Source organism: Saccharomyces paradoxus, chromosome IV (assembly GCF_002079055.1).
Source record: "Saccharomyces paradoxus chromosome IV, complete sequence".
In the NCBI taxonomy this organism is placed as follows: Eukaryota; Fungi; Ascomycota; class Saccharomycetes; order Saccharomycetales; family Saccharomycetaceae; genus Saccharomyces; species Saccharomyces paradoxus.
In genome coordinates this window covers 830,767-855,812 of record NC_047490.1, presented here as the reverse complement: position 1 = coordinate 855,812, position 25,046 = coordinate 830,767, and the positions used below count along the sequence as shown (strand labels likewise).

The window sequence follows — 25,046 nt, the reverse complement described above, 5'->3', positions numbered from 1 at the left end:
GTATTATGGCCATTTTATAGCAACACACGACTATGCAGAGTACCGCGCTGACTTCTATTCCTCTTCTGAGGAAGATTCTTCATCTGCGTTCTGTAACCACTCGACCCATTTAACTGTCAATTTCTTGACTTCATCATAACGAGAATCAGTAGAAACATTATTCCACCATTTGTAAATCACATCCTCCTCAATGATGTCATTATCATATAGAGAAACCAATGCACTAAATAGAATCAAATCCGGTTTGTCAAAACTTTGTTCAACAATTTTCTCCATTATTATGTTCATCAAATCAACATATTCTTCTTCATCAAAGGCTTGTCTCTTGAACAACAATCCCCACTGATTGAAAACCTTCACTACTGCGTCCTTGGGACCTAATGTTTGAGTCGCAATGAAGTGGTAAACTCTCTTTAATAATGCAGTTATTGTTGCTATTCTCACCTCATGGTATGTAACGTTCATACTCATCCTCAAGGTGTTCAATTCTAATAATGCTGTGTCAAGATCATGATTGTTTTCCATAGCACGTTCCACAGTGGCAATACCTTCTTTCTCGAAATCTTCGTCTTCAAATTCAGAATCAATCTCCTCTCTATCCGTGTATACACTATTGACAGACATCGTTCTCCTTTTCTTTTTCTTCTTAGTGGCGGAAGAAATTGAGCCGTCACTTAGGTATAATTCATCTAACTGGTTACTCAAAGTGTTTATCTCTCTGCAAGCTTCTGTAGAACTATCTTCATCATCTGAGATTTCGCTTTCGTAAATGTAACCAACACCTTTATCTCCAACAACAGACACAGCTAATTCTTGGTCATCACGGTCTTGATCAAACTCTTCATCGTCCTCGTTATCATACAGTCTTGAGCCAGAACTTTTTAACGGACTAGCAGATATTTTGGTGTTTCTATCTAAATCCATATTATCGTCAACCTTAACATTGTAACCAATTATACAACCATCATTCAGGCGTACGCTACTTCCTAACGTGGCACTAGAGGCAATTAACGAATGATCAATAATACTGTTATTTCCAATGATACAGTCATCCCAAATGAAACTGTTCTTGATTCTAATGTTTTCACCAATTTGGCAGTTTCTTCCAATCACCGAATTCTCAATTTTAGTACCCTCTCCGATTTTTGTTCCTGATCCGATAGCGGTACATTTACCAATTTTACAAGATTGCGCCAAAACAACGTCTTTTTCCTTGTATATATGTCTTGATTCATAGGAATACGTTTGATCGTCCTGTATGTTAGAGTCTAAGACTAATGGATAACACCATCTACCTAAGAAGTCTTGAGAAATAGTATCGTAAGTTTGCCAACTTTCAACTCTTACGGCATATTCATCCGTTAAATAGGCATATATATGCTTTCCCAAAATATCGCTAGAGATGACACCTTTAACGAAGTCTGTCCTTAACGATTGATAGTCAAAATTTTCTTGAAATATCAAAGGAACGTGAGATGTACAAATATCGATTCTACAATCGATCAAGTCATTTCTTATAACAAATTCGTCAACATTGTCCAACAATTCTGGGTCAATTTGAATGGAAGTCTTTTCCCTAGAGCTTGGTAATGGTAGATCTTGATAGTAAATACACCTATTAGTGGATTTGTCTAAGACAAATGCGGCAGGCTCAATTGTCCTTGTTTTTGGATAGCTGCTCGCTTTACTCAAACACATCGTCGAGATGTGATCTTTATCCTGAAAATGCATTTTTTTGTGAAATTCTAGCATTTTACTGAAGTCGATGTTTGTCAATACATCACCACTGACTAAAATAAAATCTCCAGTAATGATACCTCTATTATCTAGATCTCTCATAACGTCACCTGTACATCTAGCTTCTGGAGACATGATGGTGTTAATTTTAAATGGAGACCAAGGCAAATTCCATTTAGAATTTTCAATATAGGCATTGATCTGGTTAGCATGAGAAGAGCAAATTAAGAAAACTTCATGTACGCCAGCTTTAGCTAAAAATTCCAAAGTGTATTCAATGAGTGGTACGTTAGCCAGTGGCAGTAAACACCTTGGCTTGACAGCTGTCAGTGGCATAAACCTAGTTTCATAAGAGTCCGTCAAGACGACGGCTTGGAGACGATCTTCAACATCCATATCAGAGTTCTTTCCATGGTTGCTTTGACCGCTTTTCTTTTGTCCTTTTTTCGCTGCCATATTTTTCCTTATGAGCGTTTTCTATTCTATTTTTCAACACAGGACCACTTCCAATTATATTCTTATACTAATCCTGCTACGTGGACCATATGTCATCTTGGATTGGTGACTAAACTCTTCGCATTAATCTATTGAAAAAAAAATGAAAACCATTAAAAATCAAATCAGCTCATATAATACGGGCGCGTTGCGGTACCTGCAAAAAAAAAGAGAAAGTGCTCGAGGTGGGGTTTGAACCCACGACGGTCGCGTTGCTTTTCAAGACCTGTTTGAAAGGTCTTAGGCACAGAAACTTCGGAAAACCGAATGTTGCTATAAGCACGAAGCTCTAACCACTGAGCTACACGAGCATTTTCGAAAGAGAGGTATATTCGTTTGGTATTTATACTGTAAAGGATATAAAAAAGTGAAATGTTCAAAAACTTTCTTTTCCACTCTAAGAAATAAGTGTACATTAGATAAGCGTCGGGATTGCATTTTTGGTAAGGTCTCTATTATTAAGTATACCTGTGAGATTTGGGTGATTAATTATATAATTGTTGGGATTCCATTGTTGCTAAAGGCTATGATATAGGTATATAGAATATACTAGAAGTTCTCCTCGAGGATACAGGAATCCACAAAAGGCAATCGATAGTTCAACATAATGTTATTACTTTATCTTCTTTCCTTTTATACGTTGTCATTCATTATCTTATTACATTATCAATTCTTGCATTTCAGCTTCCACCAAATTCGATGACTGTTTCTCAATCTTTATGTCATTTTTTACACCGCATGTGATAATATACTACAAAATAGATGATTTTAAAATTTCATCCCAACAAACATGACTGTTGCTAGAATTAGTAGTTATTTCATAGAGGGTACCCAACACGGTATCATTGTCGAAACTGTTCCTAATGTTACTTCGAACTTCTCGATGGTCATTACTCGACTGCTCTAAACTGCTAAAAATATCTGAGTCTTCTTGAGTGAAAACTAAATAATCAAGTTGATTCAATCCGAACTCATTATCAGTACAACATTGTTCGACCACATACTCAAAAAGACACCACGTTCATCTAATGATATATTGACCTTGACGCTTACTACACCTGTAGTGTATCCCACAGTGCGGTTCAAGTCAGTATAATTACGAAGACAATCGAAAAATTCGGAAAGACCCAAAGAGGATATGCTGACCGGCCCCAAGTGCGAAGCAGACACGTTAGAGGGAAGTAATTATTCATCACCAACTGCGCGTTTAACCAGCTCGGCGTCGCAGTTTACCAAACTAACTAAGAGTGAAAAAACCTTGAACATCATTTGCTTAATTATATAAAGGTGACAATGTTCTTTATAGACGTTCCAAAAATATATATATATTAGAAGTTCACCTCGAGGATATAGGGATCACAAAGGAAACTGATAATTCTATATAATCCTATTATTTTTTCTTCCGTTTTATATGTTGTTATTCATTACCCTACTACATTATCAATTCTTGCATTTAAGCTTCCATCAAGTACGACGACTGTTTCTCACAATATATCATCTTCTTATACCGCATATGATAATATACTAGTAATACGAATAACTTCAAATTCTAATTTAACAATAGATGGAAGATAGTCAATTCTCGTTCCAACATAACCATCCCAGTATATTCTATACATTAAGCTTTAAAGTAATTATACAGTCTTTCGCAGCATAGCTGAAAGGCTATGTGATTTCGTTTCTTATATTGACCACTTATTAAATAAAGGAATCAGTCACCGCATACCAATTCTAACAAGAAACAACAACACAAGCATTTTAAGCAGCTATCCAAGCAGCTTTCCTCCTTCTGTTGGCCTTGTTGGACGTAGACTGGCTGCTGCTGAGGATAGCCCTGTTGTGGTGGACCTTGTTGGTAATAGCCCTGTTGTGGTGGACCTTGTTGATAATAACCTTGTTGCGGAGGACCTTGTTGGTAGTAGCCTTGTTGTTGGTTCATTATTTTTCACTCTTTTGACTTGCTCAGATGGTCTTCCTTTGGCTTTCTTTATATTTATTTTGGCACTTTAGTTTATATAATGTTGCAGTTCACCATCGGCCTCGAGCAAAAAAAACAGTAGAAGGCAAAGCAAAAGTAAACAGGCAATAAGCGCGAAGAAAAGTTCGTACAAATATACTCGAATTTTCTCGTTTTTTGGCATACCGCATCCTCTTAAAACAAGCTTAGCCACACACTCCTGAAGGGATATGGCATGTTTCCGAACAATTGGGTTTAGAATAGGGTCTCGCTGAATTATTAGCTAGCGTGGCTTATGCAGGCATGACGTGGTCTGAGAATATGGCAAAAGGAAAAGGAAAACAAAAGAAGCAAAATAGAACAAGAAAAGGATAAAAATTAAAAGATTAAGATTAAAGGGAAAAAGAATAAATTTATGTAAATTGATTAAATTAAATCAAACTAGATTAGACTAAACTAGTAGACGATAGGTTATTGACCTGCGTGGCCTGTTCAATCTTTATAATTTCTCTGATTAGGATCGTCTCTATACGACGATTGAATTTTTTTTTGAGGCAGAGGATCCACAGAATCTTCTATGAATTCGTAAAATCTATTAGCGTAGTCTCTTGGAGGTATGGCACTCACCAACTTGGTATCATGGCGCAAACTCCTCCAAAATGTTTCTAATTTCTTCATTACTGAGTAATTCGTCAAAAAATCGATTATCCCCACGTAATATATCAAATCCACATCATTGTTGAATTGATCAGATGCTCGGATGCCACCCTCAAACTCTCTAAAGAAATGTCGTACTACCGTTCCGGTGCCAGTTCTTACTGGCCCTTGCGTCTGTGGTTGCTCCTCAATAGATGCGGTATCTGCCAACTGTAGGTCGTCTTCCTTGGCTTTATTGATGTCATGAATGCCAATTAACAAGGAATAATCCATTGTATTTAGCTTAGCAAGCAATTCCACATCTTTTTTCAGCTGGGTTAAAAAAGTTTTCTTCTTTAATGGACCGAATTTAATTTTTTGACCTTCTTCAAGCCAATTTAAGTCTTTCATCACAGGCCTATAAGATCTATCTTTTTCCAATCTTTGTTTATCCAAATTGGTGAAACGACCCCATGTAGATCCTTTCAAATCATAGGTAATATGAATGTCTAAGTGTGGAGGAAATAAGTTATTCATGACTAAAAAGTAGATTTTCCGATGCTTAATTTTATTTTGAAACGATATAGGCATTTTCACTCTATGCAACCCATAAAATTGACAAATCAAAGTGTTCGGATTGTCCCTTACATGGTTATAGTATTCTTGTATGTGCCTTCTCAAATGAATATGCTCAGAATGATGAATAGTTTTGATAATATATTTGTAATCTCTCGAATAGTAAAAAAATGAACCACTTTTACCTGGTGAGTTCAATTCACTCAAAATGTACTTGGAAGTTAACGAAACCAAATAATCAGCAGGGTCGAGACCGAACAATGCACGTAGTTCTCTAAATACTTCCGGGCAATAGTCCTTAAACTTGAATGCATACTGGGAAGAAGGGGTCAATTCATTACCATGGTAATCGAAGGCAAGCTTCTTCGTGAATCTAAAATCCGCCGGTGTTAAAGGTTTCATTATGCCGGAACAACGTGACACTGCAACACGAATACCAGTTAGCATGTTATAAGCTATTATAAAGTTGACGTGACCTTCACTAACTTTATTACCGATCAAAACACGGTCGTCATCCACTAGGAATGTTTTTCTTTTCCTTTTCATTTCTCTTTTATGCAACAGGGATTGTCTCATCTTCTTAATCTCTGCAGTAGCGGATTCCGATCTTTTCAGACCCGTAGCAGCAGCAGCAGCAGCAGCAGTATTAGTAGAAGCAGCAGCGCCGGCAGCATGATTATGATTATTGCCACGTGTGTGTTGGTAGTAATGGTCATTCTCTGGCGGCAAAGAGGTGGTTGATTTGGATATCATATGATATTGCTTTGATTTTTGAGAAGGTTGTGGGAGTGGGTGAAGAGGTAGAGAAGTCATTGAATGATTAATTTTAGTAGCAGGATTTGGCTTCATACTGGTATTTCCATTGGACAGTTTCATCATATCTGAATCATCCATAGGTAGTATTTGAGAATGCTTAGAAGCGTGAAAGGGAATATTCGGCAAGTTTGAATCCTGAGTATTTCTCCTTTGTTTAATTATTGTGGAAGTCGCTGTTACTGCTGATATTCTGGAAGATCGCCTCGAAACGCGCTTGTTTAATAAAATGTGATCATCATTCAAGTCTTGGATGTACGAATCAGTGTGAACTAGACTGGAATTGTCCAAATAATTATTCGAACTTAACGAGGGTGTTGTTATCTTTTTCGACTCCTTATTTTCAGGGAAACTATATTTCTGGATTTCCCTATTATTAGTGCTATTTGGTCGTGGAGAAGTTATAGTGTTTGGATGGTCATCATCAGTATTGTTATTGCTGTTGTTGTTATGCAAAGGATCAATTGATATTGAGTAGTTTCTTTTCACCAGCCTCGAATTATTTATTGTCGGGTTCAACTCTTCGATAGATGTCGGAGTGGAAGATTCACCATCTGACAAACGGGGACTTTCCATGTTCGACTCCGAATTCGAGGAAGAATGGTAGCTAGTATGATTATTGTGATCTTTTTTTATTCGATGGTTTGAATCCAGATTCGAATTCGAATTCGGCACCGAAAGGTCTTGACGTCGCTCAATTATTGCGGAATGCAATAGTGATGGCTCCTGTTCTGTTTTGCGACTGGTAGAAGTTGTCAGATGTAGCGGTACAACAGAGGTAGGTTGTGATCGCAAGACTGACATGAGTTGGAAAGTATTGGTAGGGAAAAGCGATATATGGCAACTGTCTCGGGTGCGTAAACAGGGTTCGTACTCTGTTGCTTCTGAATGTGCTGGTTCTTGCTCCTATTTTGTTTTCGACCTTATTTTTTCTTTGCTTCTCCCTCCGTATTTGCTTGTTTGTTGTCACGCTTTTGTTATTTCCACCTCTATCTTTTCTCTCTGTCCCATTCCCCATCCATTCCTTTCTTTTTTTTTAACCTGTGTTTGTTTTCCCAGAATGGGCGGCACGTTCTTATGTCCGTAAAAACGGATATACAAAAGCGACATGTCGTCTGAGATGACGTCTCACCTAACCCCACTTGCCCGCAAGATACACTGCTATCAGTAACAGAGCGCAGTTTCTAAAAGACACTAGTTTGAAATGTAATGACATGAAGATATAGTACATACCGAATTTCCTGCTTCTTGTAAATGCCAAGAGTGCAGTCCTTCTCTTGCAGTTGCAGTCCGGGTGATGCGTTCGCCGTGCTTCAAGGCGCCTTTTCGCCAATGTCAGGCGGAAACTGCCGCCGTCAAAAAGAAAAACGAAAAGAACATAGAGGACAAGGACAAGAGACCAGTGATCGTAAGAAGCGCCCACCCTCGCACAGCGCACAGGAACTACGACACTACCGCATTCAAACTATTTGCATGGACCTTAACTCACGATGCTAGACAAGGCGCGCTCTCAAAGCAAACACATGGACGAATCTAATGCGGCTGCCTCTCTGCTTTCGATGGAAACAACCGCCAACAATCATCACTATCTGCACAATAAAACAGCTCGCCCAACGCTGATGAACAGCAGCCAGGACGGCAAAAAGCGTGCAGAAGATGAAGGTAGCGATAGAGCTAACTCCCGCCATCCTACCATATCCAGTGCTAGCATCGAATCTCTCAAAACTACCTACGATGAAAACCCTCTGCTTTCTATTATGAAATCGACGTGTGCGCCCAACAACACTCCCGTGCACACTCCGTCTGGTTCGCCGAGTTTGCAAGTCGAAGGCGGCAGTGACACTAAAGACGGCTCTAAGGAAAACGATGCTACTACAGCCACTACTGACCTTCAAGATCGTCGTGACAGCGATAACGCTGCACACGCTGCCGCCAGCCCGCTCGCGCCTTCCAATACACCTTCGGATACTAAGTCCTTGTACAATGGTCACGCCGCACAGGCGAGAGCCCCACAAGCTTCCGGTGCCATGCAGCCGCAGTATACTACAGCTAACAATGTTGTTTTCCCTTACTCCTCCACCTCCACTAATAGTAACACTGCCACTACTACTGTCGTCGCCGGCGCCAAAAAAAAAATACATTTGCCGCCACCACAAGCTCCCGCAATTTCTTCCCCCGGTACCACCGCAGCTGGCTCGGGCTCGGGCACGGGCTCGGGCCTGCGTTCCCGCACAGGATCGGATTTGCCGCTCATCATTACCAGCGCCAACAAGAACAATGGTAAGAATACCAATTCGCCTATGTCGATACTGAGCAGGAACAACAGTACCAACAACAACGACAATAACTCATTACACAGCTCAGATTCGAAAGAATCTTCCAATAACAATGAGATCGGCGGGTATTTGCGCAGCGGAACTAAGGCCGGCGGCAATCCTTCTAACGACTCTCATATTCAGCCTGATGACCATGATGATCAATATGCCATGGGAGTGGCTCCCAGAAACTTCTACTTCAATAAGGATAGGGAAATAACAGACCCAAATGTAAAGCTGGATGAGAACGAGTCAAAAGTTAATATTTCGTTCTGGCTAAATTCGAAGTACAGAGACGAGGCTTATTCTTTGAATGAATCATCCTCCAACCATGCTAGTTCGAACACGGATACGCCTACAAACTCTCGGCATGCGAACACCAATTCTTCTATCTCCAGCAGAAGCAATTTTCAGCATTTCAGGTTCAACCAAATCCCTTCTCAGCCTCCAACTTCCGCATCCTCGTTTACAAGCACTAACAACATTAACAATAACAACATTCAACGGAACACTCTTAATCGTGGAGAAGATCCGTTTGCCACTTCATCAAGGCCATCTACTGGGTTTTTCTACGGCGATTTGCCGAACCGTAACAACAAAAATAGTCCCTTCCATACAAATGAACAATACATTCCGCCACCTCCACCGAAATACATCAATTCCAAGTTGGATGGATTGAGATCAAGATTATTGCTTGGTCCGAATTCTGCATCTTCATCCACTAAACTAGACGACGACTTGGGAACAGCAGCGGCAGTACTATCAAACATGAGATCATCCCCATATAGAACTCATGATAAGCCCATTTCAAACGTTAGTAACATGAACAACACAAATGCGCTCGGTGTACCGGCTAGTAGGCCTCATTCATCATCTTTCCCATCAAAGGGTGTTTTGAGACCAATTCTATTACGTATCCATAATTCCGAACAGCAACAACCAATTTTTGAAAGCAACAATTCCACAGCTGTTTTCGATGAAGACCAGGACCAAGATCAAGACCTGTCTTCTTACCACTTAAATCTAAACTCTAAGAAGGCCCTAGATCCCACTTTTGAGTCGAGAGCAAGACAAGTTACTTGGAATAAAAATGGTAAGCGAATAGACAGACGCCTTTCTGCCCCAGAACAACAGCAGCAACTGGAAGTGCCACCGTTGAAGAAACCAAGGAGGTCAGTTGGGAACGCAAGAATCACAAGCCAAACCAATAGTGATTATAATTCCTTTGGTGAATCTTCAACTTCATCAGCCCATTCATCTCCATCTTTAAAGGCTTCTTCTGACTTGGCATGTACCGTCGATTATCCTAGTGCTACATCGCCGGATTCCACTAAATCTAAGGGAAAGACGACCAAGTCTAAGGCAAAATCCAAAGCAAAACAATCATCAAAGAAAAGATCAAACAATACTACTTCTAAATCAAAAGCAAACAATTCTCAAGAGTTGAATAATGCTACTTCTTCAACCTCTCAAGGTACAAGGTCCCGTACTGGTTGCTGGATTTGTCGATTAAGGAAAAAAAAGTGTACCGAGGAAAGACCACATTGTTTCAATTGTGAAAGGTTGAAATTGGACTGTCACTACGACGCATTTAAACCAGATTTCGTATCTGATCCAAAGAAAAAACAAATGAAACTGGAGGAAATTAAGAAAAAAACAAAAGAGGCCAAAAGAAGAGCAATGAAAAAAAAATAAAAGCTCACTGGAAAAGAAAAAAATAAGATTATTATTATTATTATTATTATTATTATTACTATTACTATACTATTTAAGGAAAGGGAAAATACGTATTATGATATTTCAATAACAATAATATAACATATATATATGTATGTACTACCATGTAATTTCAAAGACTTTCAAAAGAAGTAATACGTCAGCTTTCCTGTACGGCTCGGTCAAGGTATAATTCAGTCGTATTTGATAAAACAACTTTCGCTACCCAACCGTTTAGTTTTGAAACTAAAAAAAGCTATGATAGGAAAGAAACAATACTAAAACATACTGGTTTGACTGTTTCCCTTTATACTATCAGTATTATTTTGCGCGTCAAAAGAAAATTGCATATATTTCCCCACTTCTTGCTGCATAGGTTGCTGAAACATTTGCATTTGCGCTTGCGTATATGCTGGTGGTGGAACAGATGCCTGGTGCTGGTCACTTCCCCACGCTGGATTCGCATAATTTCTTGATTTCAACGCGTACACTTCATTCTGCCATTGTAAATCTTGTGCATTAAAAGGGGGAATGACCCCTTGCTTCTGCTGGTTTAAAAAATTGTAAGGATAGGATACCATCGAGGTAGGTGAAGGCACTGTGGATTTTTGATACGCGGATTTCAGTGAAGACATCGATGAAGGTTGTTGTGGTGAATACACGCCACCTTGCATTGGGCTTTGGGCTTGATGACAAATATCATTCGCTGGCATTTGTTCATTCACTCCTTGCATGGTTCTGGCAAATGATTTTTCCAAGTGGCTGTTTTGCATCGAAGATAGGATGTTGCTCAAATCGAAAGATGATCCACCAGCGGAATTTGAAGAAGAGATTGCTGCACTACTGTAATCAGGGGATATATTCGTAGTAGTGTCATCGACTTTTTGACCAACCACTTCAGTTTCAAACAGTTCTACATTTATTTTGTTTCCTGTTATTATACCGCTAGGTTTAACATTGAACGTATCCGGCGCCATAGGTACAGAGGAGCCACTATAACCCATAGTTGGGGAAGAAGAATCCAAAGAGGTACTTCTCATTTGTCTCTCTAAATCCGCCATAGAGATTGAGCCATTAATAGTCGAAGCTTTGCTTTTTCTCTGTAACCTGACCTTTTCATTAGATTGTTTCGGTGCCTTCATATTAGTCTTAACGGTCTCTTTAAATCCGATTTTCTTATTAAAGATATAACGTGATTTATTATCTGACCATTCCACTCCACACTTATTCTCCATCAATAATTGTGAACCCAAATTTACAACAGCCTGCAATCTCAACAGCATTTCTGATGATACCGATAGCTTATCACATAATGGAGGATCACCAATTAACCTGTCGAAACTATGGTCCATTTCGAAAATTTTTTCATAATCATCAAAATCAGATAGTTGAAAGTTAACGAATGACAAACCTTTCACCATCAAGTCTTCTTCAAACCAATAAGTCCTTTTAGGAATATATCCTGTTATAGTAAAAGACGGACTTGGTTTTTTTTTCATGATATCGTTTATCAAGTATGCCATGGCATTAACAAACTCTAGATTACTTTGAGAATATTGAAGAACCATAGGATTTGCTTTTATCCAGCAATTGATAATTCTTGCCATACCTAGAATTTCTGGAACGTCAGGATTTTCGCTCCATGATTCCTTTACGATATAATTTAAAATATGACCAATGAATTTAAACGCAAAATTCAAATAATCCAACTCATTACTACGTAAATCCTTCAGGGTTTTTGCACCTACATCGAAACGCCTTTTCAATAATAGATGGAACCCACCAATTGTAATGATCAAATTGTAAAAGATGACCTGAATATTCTTCAGATATCTTGCTGACATTGTCTCGTAAAGTACGTTCTCTAAATGCCGTAACTTAATACCGTTATTTAATTGGTTAGGTTTCGTATCGTCCCTCCAACTGCTAGGAGACCAAACAGACCCAAAGAGGCCCAGGAAATAAAACTCTAGTATTTCTTTAGCAGGTGTTCTCGGTCCTTTAGATTCTTGTAAGTAGGTGTTCATAATAGTTGTATGCAGGCTACGATTTAATGAACTTTTATTGTCCACCATCAGTGCCCCAAAGTTTTTGATTGATACAGGACTTGGCATCTTCGTCATCATACCTTTGACAAAATTGAACACTGCAGTCCCCAAATTTCCAGTTTGAAGGAACACCGTTCCCGCTTGCGAATACGTCTCACCAGCACTTGGCAACATCAAAGAAGCTAAGTGAAAGAAATCGAGAGATTTTTTAAAATTAGGTATGCTGTATTTGTTGGAAACCTCTTCAAGGAGACTTTTATAGCGATACGCAGTTCCTAAAAATAACAGGCATCGGTGGAAAAGTGTCAGGACGAGATGTGCAAATGGGCTGCCGCTATTGAATGTCTTAACCGCATAATTGTCTGCACCAATGGCAGGTCCTTCGATATCACTTAACTTTAAGTCTTGAATAATCCTTTTCGGTAAAAGTACAGATATATCATATCTTTTGTAGACCGTGTTGATGATATTAAAATAAAAGTTTTGCACCGTTTTGAAAAATTTTAACATCTTCGAATTCATCTTTCTAAAGTCAATAAATTTGGTCTGTTGTTTTTTGTTCTCCTTCTCAAAAAGAATGTAATTCCTCCACATCTGGAACCATTTGAATATTGGATAGTGAACGCTTTCCCAAGAAAAATCTAAAATTGAAGAGATATTGCTCTGATCAAAGGAGACAAGATCAGTTGCAGATGAACCTCCAGAAACATGTAAAACATATCGTGATTCTATGGATGAAAGGACTACTGCATTCAATTTGGAATGAACAAATGCCAAGAACCCGTTTAGTAGTGCATAATCTTGAAATAATTGATTTGACTTTAATATGCTGTTTAATTGACATTTTATACCATTTAAAGCGGTAGGAAGGTCTTCTGTTTGAGTATCCGGTAGTTCCATTTAAGTGAAATATCAACTGTACGACAGTACAATGAAAGTGAGATATTTTCTTTGAATATATAAACGCCTGATGACGTACGTGTTGGATTGGGAAATGATGCGAATTTTCAAGTTCCTTAAAGCCTTCTGTTTTAATATTAAGTGACTTTGTTAAATTCTTGTTTATTAATCTTTATTTGATGACGTATTGAATTGAATGATCTCTTTACATATAAGATTTCTGAAGATACTTTTCATAGGAAAAAAAACATCCAAAATATATGGAAAGGAAAAAATACAAAATGTAGAGGATTCCCCCTTAAGTTCCAAATGACGATACCGATTGAATGCTAACTACTTTATCAACCTTTTCGTTAATTTTGAGGTCAATTTGGATGACATCTTTTCGTTCGTTAGAAGTATTTTTTTCTTCCATGATGCTATTTACCGTAAAATGTGATCGGCACAAGCAGCCGCCCGGTATTTACGATGGATCTGTCAATTCTACTAGAAACCTTCTTGAAATATTGTTCTACGTATATGAAATTCTTATTTAAAAATAGTCTAAAGGTATGCAGGACGAAAATCGTCAACTCGCTATGGGTTGTAGTGGTAGAGAATTCGGGTTAGTTGAAACCGTATTCATAGAAGTAGCCCGACACCAACAGGAGGAATTTTGAGGCTCAACTTGTACCCATGCTTTAATCGACACATTTTCGAATATTTTTTCCACTCTTTTCTTGATAATTGTCGAATTCTCGCCATCTACATACTGTACATGAATATACCCCACCAAGCTCGGGGGTTCTTCTGAATCGTTTGTCTGATCATGATGATGCCCATGGTCGTGATCCTCTAAATGAGAATGCGTGTGTCCATGAGAATGAGAATGCCCAGAACTTCCTGACTCCGTCGGCCAAAACCTAGGGGTTGTATAACCCGTGATTCCTGGCGTCGTTGAAATTTGGTTTAGTGCACTCTTCACTAGGTTATGCTTCTTGTCGTCCAATCTTAGTAGAATGTTTGCGGAAGTAGATTTCAACAAGGGCAGAGCACTAAGTAAGATCAGGGAGCCAATCAATAAAGAGGCAATTGGATCGAAAATCGGCCAGTGTGTTAACTTGATTAATAATGTTGAAATAACAACGCCAACAGAACCTAAAGTATCGGCCAATATATGTAAGAAAATCCCCTTCATATTCTCGTTATCCGTGCCACCATGATCATGAGCACCATGGTCAAAAGCAAATAAACCAACAAGGTTAACCAACAAACCTAACGTAGCAACAACCAACAACTCATTTGTTGCGTGCAGATGAATGGGATTAAAAATTCTTTCAATTGCCTCGACAAAGATACCGCATACTATGCCCAGTAACAGAACACCATTAGTGAAGCCTGCCAAGGTACCGAGATAGTTTAGACCAAAAGGGAATTTATCACTTGCTGGTTTCTTAGTCAATATACCAGCAATTAGACCTAACAATAAAGATGTACAGTCTAAGGCCATATGTAGCGAATCAGACAATAAGCCCAACGATTTGGAACGGAAAGAATATAAAAGTTGTACAAACATGAAAGCGGTATTCAATAATAAGAATGAAAAAATTGACCTGGTATCCTTATTCAGAGCCATTTGCCTGAATATACTTTCATTTTCAAGAGGCAATGAGTTGGTTAAATGGGAATGATGATGTGCATGATTATGGGAATGCGAATCAGGATGTATGCTAGAGAAAGTGGAACCATATTCCGCGATTATGACGAAAAGCAAACTTAGCAAATCTGTTTTAATGGAAGAAGTAATTTCATTAAAGGATAAAAAATGCACTACAATGGCCATTATACCTGTCATCAAAATGGTAAACCTTGTCAGCCAAAAATGGGAAATCATGTACTTTGTCTCAAACATACGACAATGCTCATCCTCTTGACCTCTCTTTTTTTGATTTCCATCCTCTGTGAACAAATCTTTTAAAGACAAAAAGAAGATGGATAAACATCCAAAAAACACAAACACCATCAATAATTGGATATTGTAAGTATTGTTAAAGATGGTCATTAGGTACAAAAGGGCAAACGAAATAAACGGTAATACGAGCATTAGAGGAAATTTCTTGTTTCTACTTATCGAATCTTGTGCGATGCCAGTGTCTTTGTAAACAACATCTATACTACTTGATAACGTTGATAATAGCATCGGCGATGCATACCTTAGCGCTAATATTAAGACAGCATATGCTGTCAAAGACGCAAAGATTTTGTTCATATCCCCCGCGTCAATGTCAAATGAGGGATCACAGCGCAACATAACTAATGTCATAGTAATGAAGGGAACAAACGTTTTCAAAATGATCTTGAAATTGATAGCAATTGTGGACGAAGACTCACCAGCAGTAGTCAGGAGCTTGATTATCAATAGAGTGATGCATGTTGACTGAATTGGGTGGAAAATCGCAGTTAATATCGATATGAGAAAGACTGCAGTAAATAGAACATAATACTTCCTTCGGCTGAAGTAGTTGACGAAGTTAAAATAGTGCGCAAACAGGTTAAAAGAAGAAGCTACGAACATTGGGAGGAACACTAATCTGATGACATGATCTGTGCTGAAAAGTGCTGGACTTTGACCGGCGTACTCTGCTGCTGATGTTGTAGTTGCTCTTGATATGAGGTCATTATGGGAAGGTACGATCAGATTACTGGATAGAATGATAGTCGGATACGATAGCAACAACGGCACTTTTGCCAGTAGTTCTTGTAGGTCCATTATTCAGCTTGATACGGGCCCAATAGAGCACCACCTGCATCTATCCGTAACCTTTAATGTCAATAATATCAACCACCTTACTTTTCTTAAAAGATGGCACATCGCAGATCGCCTTGAACGAGTATCCTTCGTAGTATCATACAAGAGCTAGTTAAATAATAATATCTAACTACATAAGCGAGATGTGGACGTTGTTCTACTGGTTCACGCTGAAATCGTTGCTCAATCATGTAAGCTGTATTTTGCGTCAATTTCTCTCTTAAGAGCTGCACGCTCCTTCCTCACTGTCCTTAGATCAGGAGGGAGTGTTATTTGCAGGTCTTTTCTCAAGGTAGCAACGTCTTTCTCCAGCATTTCCTCCCAGTACACATTGATTAATGGCTTGCAACTTAAACCTGTTCTGACAGCCCAAGGGAGATATATATCATATAATCTTTTTCTTTGCACCTTTTTCAAACGCAAAGGTGCAAGGATGCCACCGAGAATAGCCATGGGGACGCCCAAGTTGGCACCTTCAAGGGCCTTTATGGTAATCTCACCCTCGATGATAATAGGCATGTTGGTTATGGCGTGATAGAAGTCATGGCATTGTCTATACCTTTTGAAGATATATGCATGCATAGGATCGTCGATAAATTTGACAGGTGCTCTGGTGTCTGGAGAAACGTTTTCACGTTTCAACCATTGGTAATATACGTACCCAAAAGTGTTATGTGGCAGTTTAGCAAGTTTATCCATATGCAAAATATCAGTTGTAATATTGGGTTGTTCCTTTAGAATACGTCTCCCAGAGGAATCGCTTAGCATTGTTTGTTTCAAATTCTCCAAGAAGACAGGCAATGCAGTTGCCTCACCAAGTTGGACAATATTATAACCATCCTCAGGATGGAAAAATGAATTCCAACCGGAAATTGCAAACAATAACAATTTCTCGTACCGATAGAGGGGAACATGGCCTTCGTACTGAGGCCCCATTGGCCTAGTATTAGCCAGAGCCCTAATACGCAACTCGGTACGTTCTTCAGCCTCTTTCGCGTAGTCAACGTTCTTGTTATGTAGCTCACCACGTTCCATGGCGTCCGCCAACCTTGCTTCCTTGCCAAATATTAATGAACCCAAGGTGTACATTGCCGCTGCAGGGATGATTAGCCCACGACGATGACATTTCACCGAAAATGTAGCTGTTGACCTTAGCACAGATAGTCTCAGCATATTCTTTCACTTGTTCTTTTGCAGCTGATTGCTTTGCTCCCCTTCTTTTCCACTGGCCGCAGCTGTTTTTCTCTCAAAAGTTATATGGGATATATATATAGTAAATGAAGCAATTCCGGGGTTGATTGATTAACAAAATTGCAATATACAATGAAGTACACAGTAAAAGTTCTCAAAAAGCAACATGAGTGTTGAATTGTTTCCAAATGATAGGTTCGGTGCAGCAGACAAGTACGATGGACTTAAAGACGCCGTAGAAGAATGCTCCTGGCTCATCGAAGAAATTGTCAAACCACAATTGCCCAATATCATTGACAATTTTTCTAAATGCCTGGAAATGCTAGAGAGTGACCAAATATTCAAGATGCCCGTATCTAATGGTATTCCGAACGAAAGTAGCAAACAAAATGACTCCCCGACGGTAAAGGGTGTTATCACAAGGCAAGGTCAATATATTATTGACTTTCACATTGTTGTCAGATTCCCACAATTCCAAAGGGGTAAGCAAGTAATCTTCCGAATGAATACTGGACTGAATTTCTTGCTTATTCAATTCAGTAAGATAATGACTCACTTGAAAAACATTCTGGAAATATTGAATCAACTTCAACTGGCTACAGATGTCAGCGAATTCGTATCAAAATTTGGTGTGGCCATGGAACTGTTAAACCATTCTTTGATACTTTTACAAAACCCTCCTAGGGATTTGGTGTTTCCAGAAGATAACAACTTTGCTATGAAGGAAATGTTTCAAGACTGCTATTCAGTCTGCGAATCCACAGCTCATATCTTAGGCCTCGAACTTACGCTTTGCAAGAATGAGCTCTGTATAGAACTAAGGAATCTTATCAAAGTGACTAAGAAACCTTGGTGCGAGATTGATAGTAAAACCGGCAAGTCATTTTGTGACGAGATAAGAAATCAAGTAACAAATGAAAGACACAAAACTTTGTCTAAAATCCTCTCAGAGAACGGCATACAAGTCCAGGATTCCACGCTACTAAATCACATAATTTCTTCTTTCCAAAGTGAAGCCATAACACTTCCCGAAGCCCAAGAATTATTAAGAAGAGGCGTCACTTTTGATAATAGGGTAGTCATGGAATGTGAAAAGTTAATAGTATCTACGAGCGACCCAACTCTGATCAGTATAAGCGCCAAATTGAACAGTCTCAAAGCTGCGATGGCAAACCATCAAGCCAATTTGATAGCTAGCAAACAGTTAAGTACAAATAAGTAATCTACCAGCAATGTCATTAACAATGATTTATAATACAAGATACATAAAGATTCATGGATACTTTACAAAATAAGCTTCTTTCTATTTCTGTTTAAGTATTTCCAACTTATCCTCCAGTTGCTTCTTCTTTTCCTTTAATTTCTTCAACTCTTCCAATTCCTCATTAGTAGAAGAAGCCATCATAACCACATCTGTGCTCACATCTGCATCTCTGTTTTCGTATTCGCGACCCACGTCTGAACTATCCAGAACACCGTCCCCATCCATACTAATATTCTTCTTTAACCTTAAATCGTTCAATTCATAAGTCTGCTGCAATGTATCAAGTTCCCTTTGCATTCTACCCATAGATTTACGTAATTTATCGCCCAGAGTCCTTACCAACGGTTCTACCTCTTCAATCAAGTCTAATTTTGATCTTTCAACGTCATATTCAGGAACTAAACGAAAAACCCTTTTAGTTTGTAGCATCGTCGATGCAAGGTTCGTACTTGGTTTATTTGAACGTTTTAAAGACTCGACAGAATCTTGCAATACTGAAACTGTTCTTTCTAACGCGAGGACACTCTGTTCTAGAGCATCTGTCATGATTATTCCGCTTATCCTTCAATTCGTCTACGGATATAAGTGTATATAATGTTCTGTTTATTATTAATTTTCATTGTTGCTAGCTACTACGCCCTGTGAAAACAAACTTTATAATCGCTAATTATGAATATATAATGAAAGTAAATCGCAATCCGGACCCCACGGATAGTCACCAGTCTCACCAACTGGAAATTAGAAGAAAAGAAGACAAGTGTAAAATTATTAGCATGGCAGAATTAGAAAAAAGAAGAAGGCCCCCTCCGCAATTGCAACATTCTCCCTATGTTAGGGATCAATCAAATTCTCCAGGAATGACAAAGACCCCGGAAACGTCACCGCCTAAGAGGCCTATGGGGAGAGCTAGATCAAACTCGAGAAGCAGTGGATCCCGCTCAAATGCCGACATAGATCAATACACCATACCAACAGATTTAGATTCGTTGCCTACCGCTTCACCTCCGCCTTCAGTCCATCAGGCTTCACAACAGCAACAATTATCCCCAATATTAGTCAATAAAACTTGCTCTCCATTTGGAAATCAAAGTCAAAATCAAAGTAACAATTCCATAGATCCAGTATCGGCTGAACAAGTAACAAATCCTAAAGAAGCAGTATCTCCACCAGCATTAGACGAATTATCAAAATTCCAAAATGGGTCAACTGAGACATTATTCAGAACAGGATCATCCCGCAAGAAGCATACGCATATAATCATACTTAAATCGTTAAATGCAACGTTTGAGACAAAGTTTCTTGTTGTACCATTCAAACCCGATGGACTTAAGTTAGGTCGACCGGTTACCAATAGCATAAACAAGAATAATTCAGCATCGAAGAGAGATTTGTTTTCGCAGCAAGTTAGACCAGATAATGGGAATTTTGATTCAAGAGTTCTTTCTAGAAATCACGCTTGTCTAAGTTGTGACCCTACAACTGGAAAGATATATATTCGCGATCTGAAGTCCAGTAATGGGACATTTGTTAATGGGGTTAAGATAGATCAAAATGATGTAGAATTAAAAGTTGGTGATACTGTGGACTTGGGAACTGACATTGACTCAAAATTTGAACATAGGAAAATCAGCGCATACGTAGAAGAGATTTCAGTAATTCCCTTAATGAATACTGTGTCTGATCCCACGAATTTGGTGACGAAAAAACAAGAATTTACTAATAAGAATAATGGAAACTCAACCAATATAAATGAAATGAAATTAGACAGAGGACATCATACTCAACACATCCCGATACGATCTCATTTGAGTGATAATTATACCGAAGTTGGCGTAACATCTGCAACAACGGCTCAAAGGGCAGCTTTTGAGGCTGCCATGTTTGGAGATGTTAATAACTTAGAATTAGATGATGATATTTTAGGTCCAGAAACTGAGGTTCTCAGTGGAATTTTTATCAACAATTCTGCAGGCACAAGCATAAATTTGATAAATATGATAAAAACACTAACTACTGAACTGTCCTTAGAAAGACAAGAATTGCAAAAATTACATTCCATGCAAAATTTTATGCAAAACTACACAGTAAACCTTGATTTCATCAACAAACACATGATTGATATGAATGAGAAGCATTTACTGAAACTGAGCACAGCTTTACAAAAAACTCTATCGGAAAATAATGATGCACTACTCAAAGAATCGGAAGATCAGTTGAAAGAAATTAAGCAACAAAATAATAAAATAAAATCTGCATGTAGCTCGAAGGAAAAACAAAATTATGAAACGCTGCAGGGACTTGAAAGTGAATTGAGAGATCTAAACTTTCAAATAGAAGAAGAGAGGGGGAAAAATTCAGCTTTAACACAAAGCAATTCAAACAATAGTATTAACAATGACAATATTGCTAGGGAGAAACAAGATGGTTCAGGGGAAAAAGAAAAGGATAGTGAGGATACATTAGTAAGCACCGAAGAATTAGGAGTTGTTGAAGGCAAGAAACCGAGGGTTGGTAAAGGAATACTCTTCGGGATAGTTGCCATTTCATTTGGTTTAGTTGCGACAGCTGTTAAGCAATTGCCGCAGTAACTCAAACGAAGAAAAATACTACAAGCATAATCTACCAAAACAAAACAGGGCATGTCCTGTAGAAATAATGCAAACTATATATTATAAATAAGACATATTCCATATAATTTGAATGTTGTTTTGCAATTCCGATCTGAATGATTTTTTTTCTTACTATTTCTCGATTATAAAAAAATCAAAAATTCGGAAACTTCAGCTAAGGCTAGATGTGTTGTCTCTCACTCACGTAAATGCTCAAGACTGTCGAGGATAAAGATTTTCCAGTAGCTATCTACAAAAAATTATAGAAAGTAAATTCCGAATGGATGGAAAGGTCAATGCATTGCTAACATGGCTAAAGAAATCAGATAAATTTTATATTGCACCAAACATAAGCGTCTCTGAATCACCAGAGTCGGGTAGAGGGATCGTCCTCAGTCACGGTTCGATAAAAAAAAATGATATCATTGTATCAGTACCGAGCTCAAAGCAACTAAACTTTCATACCATCCTCTATCATATCTCAAAATTCAACAAAGGGCTTGATATTCCTGGTATCACAATCGATAGAAAGCTGATGGATAATGAGGAGAATATCATGGAAGCGGAAAATAAAGGGCCGACCGATCCAAGATATGGGTTATATTCTCAATTATCGAAAGAGTTTTTGTTAAGTTTATCCTCATTTCAATTAATATCATTTTACGTATTGGTCGAAAATTTTCTATTACCAAAATGGACTCACAATGAAATCCACTCAGATTGGAAGCCATTCTTTGATATATGGCCCTCCATGGAAGAGCTGCGATCCATACCAGCCATTTGGTGCTGTGAGCCCAATTCACGGTACCGTTCACTAATCGAATATCTACCTACCACCTCACGAAACCTTATGGCGAGAATTAGTGACCTTGTCAGAGAAGATTGGAAAACCATTTCAGAGGTAGTTTTGAAATGGAATAAGACTTGCGGCTCTTTAAGTTGTACAAAAAATTCTGATAAATTTACTAGTGATGAATTATTCTCCCTTTTTCTACACGTTTATTTTGTTATAAACTCAAGATGTCTCTATGCTGAGATTCCGTTGAAAATAGAGGACCCCTCGAGCAATTTCACTTTGGTACCTTACGTTGATTTCATGAACCACATTTGCGAGGTAGACTTGCACTGCTATCCTCAGTTAAGTGTTCAGTTGAGGTCAGAAGGAGAAAAGATTATAGGAATTGGGCAATTTAGCATTAGATGCGGTGAATACTTTTATAAAAACATTAACGAGGAGCTCTTTTTAAATTATGGCGCACACTCAAATGATTTTTTATTGAACGAGTATGGATTTGTGGTAAGCGGAAACAAATGGAACTACTTAGACATATCTAACGAAATTATTGAACTAATAGACGACGATAAAAAGGAGGTAAAAACATTTTTATTAGAACACGATTATTGGGGAGATTACACTGTAAACGAGAATGATATCAGTTACAGGATATTAGTAGCGTTGAACTATTATGTCACAAGAGATGAAAGGAAGGTCCGAAAATTCATTGAGGGCTACATATCAGAAGATTACTTCGAGCCAAAAATCTCTCCAATTTTAAAAAAGTTATTAGTCTCTTTAACCGTAAAATACAGGGAGACACTCAGCCAGTTAACAGAAGAAGCATGTAACGCTAAGGATAACTTCTGCTTGCACAACATAATTACCGTATACGAGGGGTATATAAAAATACTTACACGACACTTACAAGACCTGCAATCATAGATCATTGTAAACTACAAGCAATACCTCTAAATTAGGAATATGCCAGCGCCCATGCTGCTGTTGCTAAATATGGGTGCGCGGCGACCATTCATATATAAAAGTTTATGAATGTCTATTTTTGTATATACATGAAGTTTCTTCACAGATAATGATAATCTAATGCCCTTTGCTTAGTAATCGACTGTTTCCCTCTTATTAAAGTCAGTAGCATATCATTCCACTTGCAACTACATCTTTTGTACTTACCAAGAGTAGAAAAAAATCCGTTAAGTTCATTAATGTTAGTTTGATTCAATTGATTTAAAGATTGAGCCAGCTTAGCGCGCTTATGCCCATTAACTTTTAGATCTCTTATCACCAAATTAAATATTCTCTCCTTATCAAAAATGACAGAATAGTTTGGGTTAGTGTTTAATGATGGGTAGGATCGACCAATAATTGACAGTTGCTCATTAATCAACTTTCTTATTAAATCTTGCGCCCCAGGAATCTTTAATAGTTCCTTTTTATATACGCAATCATACACTGCCAATAATGGCTCGGTACAACTCTCTAATATCAATTTTTCCATTTGTGCAAAATACAAATCATGAAAACGATCAATATACAAATCAAAACTGACTAAATCAGAACCGATTCCAGATCGTAGTTTGGACATTTCTCTAAACAATTTATAAAAAGTATTGCTCTCCTTTTCATTTTTTTGACCGTCACTCATCAGAGAAAGACTCGCATTTCCACCAGCACTACTCAATGGAGGAAAACCATCAATCTTCGCAATATGAAATTGTATCCTTCCTTTCATTTTAAGGGACAACTGAAATTCTTGATGTATAGTTCCAACGTCAACTGGTGATGTGAAGCCCATAAACAAGTGCGGCCGTGTTTGATCAGAGCTCCAATGATATCTATGCAAATATTCCAGTAGGTTTAAACTTGGATTCAAAAATAAAATGTTGGTCTCGGGTTTTAAAGATTTATTATATTTAGAAAGTTGAGTAGTGATAAATTTGGAAGAAGTATCTGAAACAATTAGATTTTCAATTGGTGCAACTTCACCATTGCTTAGGATGGGCGGAACACATGATGCCATGAACTGTCTATGGTAGATTTCTTTATTATTATTCCTTGATTTAACAACAATTTTGGAATCATTATTGAGGAACCTGTTCAATTTTTTCTGGTCGTTCAAAAGAAGAACAATCGACGGAACCTTTGGCTGACTCGGGAGTTGTGCAATCCTGAGTGCTAGTAGGTACGTCATGGCAGAGTTCCCTAGAGAGTAAACCCTAGGTATTGAGCTTGACATTATCGTATTGTGGATGTTAAATCCTTGGTTAATTGTATAGGCGGAGTTATGCTTTGGATGCATTAGATCGATTTACATCTATACAAACCTTTTTTTCTTTTTTTCTTTCTTTTTTTTTTTTTTTGTTCTTACCCTTGTTTTACCTCGAATGGGAGAATAAATGGTACAATAATAACAGTCAGTTTGAAAAGCTCAATGGGAATCGCCAGATAACCACAATTTTGAAATATGTTGGTAGTAGGGTTGACGGGTGGAATTGCTAGTGGTAAAAGCACGGTGTCGAGAAGACTGAGAGACAAATACAAACTGCCTATTGTTGATGCAGATAAGATTGCCAGACAAGTGGTCGAACCAGGCCAGAATGCTTATGATCAAATTGTGTTATACTTCAGGGACAAAATACCCAATTTATTATTAGAGGATGGGAACTTAAATCGTGGGGCCCTAGGAATGTGGGTTTTTAGTCATAAAGAGGATTTGCAAACTTTGAACGGAATAACGCATCCTGCAATTAGGTATGCAATGTTCAAGGAAATTGGTTATTACTACTTGAAAGGATATAGAATGTGTGTATTGGATGTACCACTTTTATTCGAAGGTAACCTAGATTCAATATGTGGAGTTACTGTAAGCGTAATTTGTACCAAAGAATTGCAACTAGAAAGATTAATGACAAGAAATCCTGAACTTAGTAAAGAAGATGCGAAAAACAGGCTAAATAGTCAAATGAGCGCTGAAGAAAGAATGGCAAGATCGGATTATATCCTCCAAAATAACAGTACATTGGTTGACTTATACGAACAAATTGAAAGTATTATAAAAAAAATCCGACCAAGTAAATTAAGAACTGCTTTGGAGTATTTTCCACCTTTCGGCGTTGTAAGTGCAAGTAGCATCATTATGTCCAGATTACTGATGAAAAAACTTCAAAAGAAAAAGCCTTCAGCGGTACAGGTAGATACTTTATAATTA

At 38.1% G+C, this 25,046-nt stretch overlaps 12 protein-coding genes and 1 non-coding gene across 13 annotated transcripts; 5 read left to right on the top strand and 8 right to left on the bottom strand.

Annotated features, from left to right (window-relative positions):
* Nucleotides 1–54: 54 nt before the first annotated feature.
* On the bottom strand, nt 55–2,193 carry GCD6 (translation initiation factor eIF2B catalytic subunit epsilon; the record flags this gene model as incomplete). Its single annotated transcript, XM_033909554.1, has 1 exon — nt 55–2,193. The coding sequence occupies one exon, from the start codon at nt 2,191–2,193 to the stop codon at nt 55–57; it is 2,139 nt and encodes a 712-aa protein (XP_033765445.1).
* A 216-nt stretch (nt 2,194–2,409) lies between these two features.
* SPAR_Dtrna15I lies at nt 2,410–2,543 on the bottom strand. The gene has a single exon. It is a non-coding gene; the product is annotated as a tRNA-Ile (tRNA).
* A 2,138-nt stretch (nt 2,544–4,681) lies between these two features.
* Nucleotides 4,682–7,018, bottom strand: MSS4 (1-phosphatidylinositol-4-phosphate 5-kinase; the record flags this gene model as incomplete). Its single annotated transcript, XM_033909553.1, has 1 exon — nt 4,682–7,018. One exon carries the CDS (start codon nt 7,016–7,018, stop codon nt 4,682–4,684), a length of 2,337 nt encoding a protein of 778 aa, XP_033765444.1.
* Nucleotides 7,019–7,704: 686 nt separating this feature from the next.
* Nucleotides 7,705–10,224, top strand: UME6 (DNA-binding transcriptional regulator UME6; the record flags this gene model as incomplete). The annotated part of the gene is made up of 1 exon (XM_033909552.1): nt 7,705–10,224. One exon carries the CDS (start codon nt 7,705–7,707, stop codon nt 10,222–10,224), a length of 2,520 nt encoding a protein of 839 aa, XP_033765443.1.
* A 299-nt stretch (nt 10,225–10,523) lies between these two features.
* EBS1 (Ebs1p) lies at nt 10,524–13,193 on the bottom strand (the record flags this gene model as incomplete). The annotated part of the gene is made up of 1 exon (XM_033909551.1): nt 10,524–13,193. The coding sequence occupies one exon, from the start codon at nt 13,191–13,193 to the stop codon at nt 10,524–10,526; it is 2,670 nt and encodes an 889-aa protein (XP_033765442.1).
* Nucleotides 13,194–13,761: 568 nt separating this feature from the next.
* MSC2 (metal cation transporter MSC2) lies at nt 13,762–15,942 on the bottom strand (the record flags this gene model as incomplete). The annotated part of the gene is made up of 1 exon (XM_033909550.1): nt 13,762–15,942. The coding sequence occupies one exon, from the start codon at nt 15,940–15,942 to the stop codon at nt 13,762–13,764; it is 2,181 nt and encodes a 726-aa protein (XP_033765441.1).
* A 222-nt stretch (nt 15,943–16,164) lies between these two features.
* On the bottom strand, nt 16,165–17,154 carry COQ4 (ubiquinone biosynthesis protein COQ4; the record flags this gene model as incomplete). Its single annotated transcript, XM_033909549.1, has 1 exon — nt 16,165–17,154. One exon carries the CDS (start codon nt 17,152–17,154, stop codon nt 16,165–16,167), a length of 990 nt encoding a protein of 329 aa, XP_033765440.1.
* A 184-nt stretch (nt 17,155–17,338) lies between these two features.
* Nucleotides 17,339–18,394, top strand: RAV2 (Rav2p; the record flags this gene model as incomplete). The annotated part of the gene is made up of 1 exon (XM_033909548.1): nt 17,339–18,394. The coding sequence occupies one exon, from the start codon at nt 17,339–17,341 to the stop codon at nt 18,392–18,394; it is 1,056 nt and encodes a 351-aa protein (XP_033765439.1).
* An 81-nt stretch (nt 18,395–18,475) lies between these two features.
* SPC19 (Spc19p) lies at nt 18,476–18,982 on the bottom strand (the record flags this gene model as incomplete). The annotated part of the gene is made up of 1 exon (XM_033909547.1): nt 18,476–18,982. One exon carries the CDS (start codon nt 18,980–18,982, stop codon nt 18,476–18,478), a length of 507 nt encoding a protein of 168 aa, XP_033765438.1.
* Nucleotides 18,983–19,116: 134 nt separating this feature from the next.
* VPS64 (Vps64p) lies at nt 19,117–21,024 on the top strand (the record flags this gene model as incomplete). The annotated part of the gene is made up of 1 exon (XM_033909546.1): nt 19,117–21,024. The coding sequence occupies one exon, from the start codon at nt 19,117–19,119 to the stop codon at nt 21,022–21,024; it is 1,908 nt and encodes a 635-aa protein (XP_033765437.1).
* A 301-nt stretch (nt 21,025–21,325) lies between these two features.
* Nucleotides 21,326–22,765, top strand: RKM2 (protein-lysine N-methyltransferase; the record flags this gene model as incomplete). Its single annotated transcript, XM_033909545.1, has 1 exon — nt 21,326–22,765. One exon carries the CDS (start codon nt 21,326–21,328, stop codon nt 22,763–22,765), a length of 1,440 nt encoding a protein of 479 aa, XP_033765436.1.
* Nucleotides 22,766–22,904: 139 nt separating this feature from the next.
* On the bottom strand, nt 22,905–24,074 carry CBS2 (Cbs2p; the record flags this gene model as incomplete). The annotated part of the gene is made up of 1 exon (XM_033909544.1): nt 22,905–24,074. The coding sequence occupies one exon, from the start codon at nt 24,072–24,074 to the stop codon at nt 22,905–22,907; it is 1,170 nt and encodes a 389-aa protein (XP_033765435.1).
* Nucleotides 24,075–24,302: 228 nt separating this feature from the next.
* On the top strand, nt 24,303–25,043 carry CAB5 (putative dephospho-CoA kinase; the record flags this gene model as incomplete). The annotated part of the gene is made up of 1 exon (XM_033909543.1): nt 24,303–25,043. The coding sequence occupies one exon, from the start codon at nt 24,303–24,305 to the stop codon at nt 25,041–25,043; it is 741 nt and encodes a 246-aa protein (XP_033765434.1).
* Nucleotides 25,044–25,046: the final 3 nt, after the last annotated feature.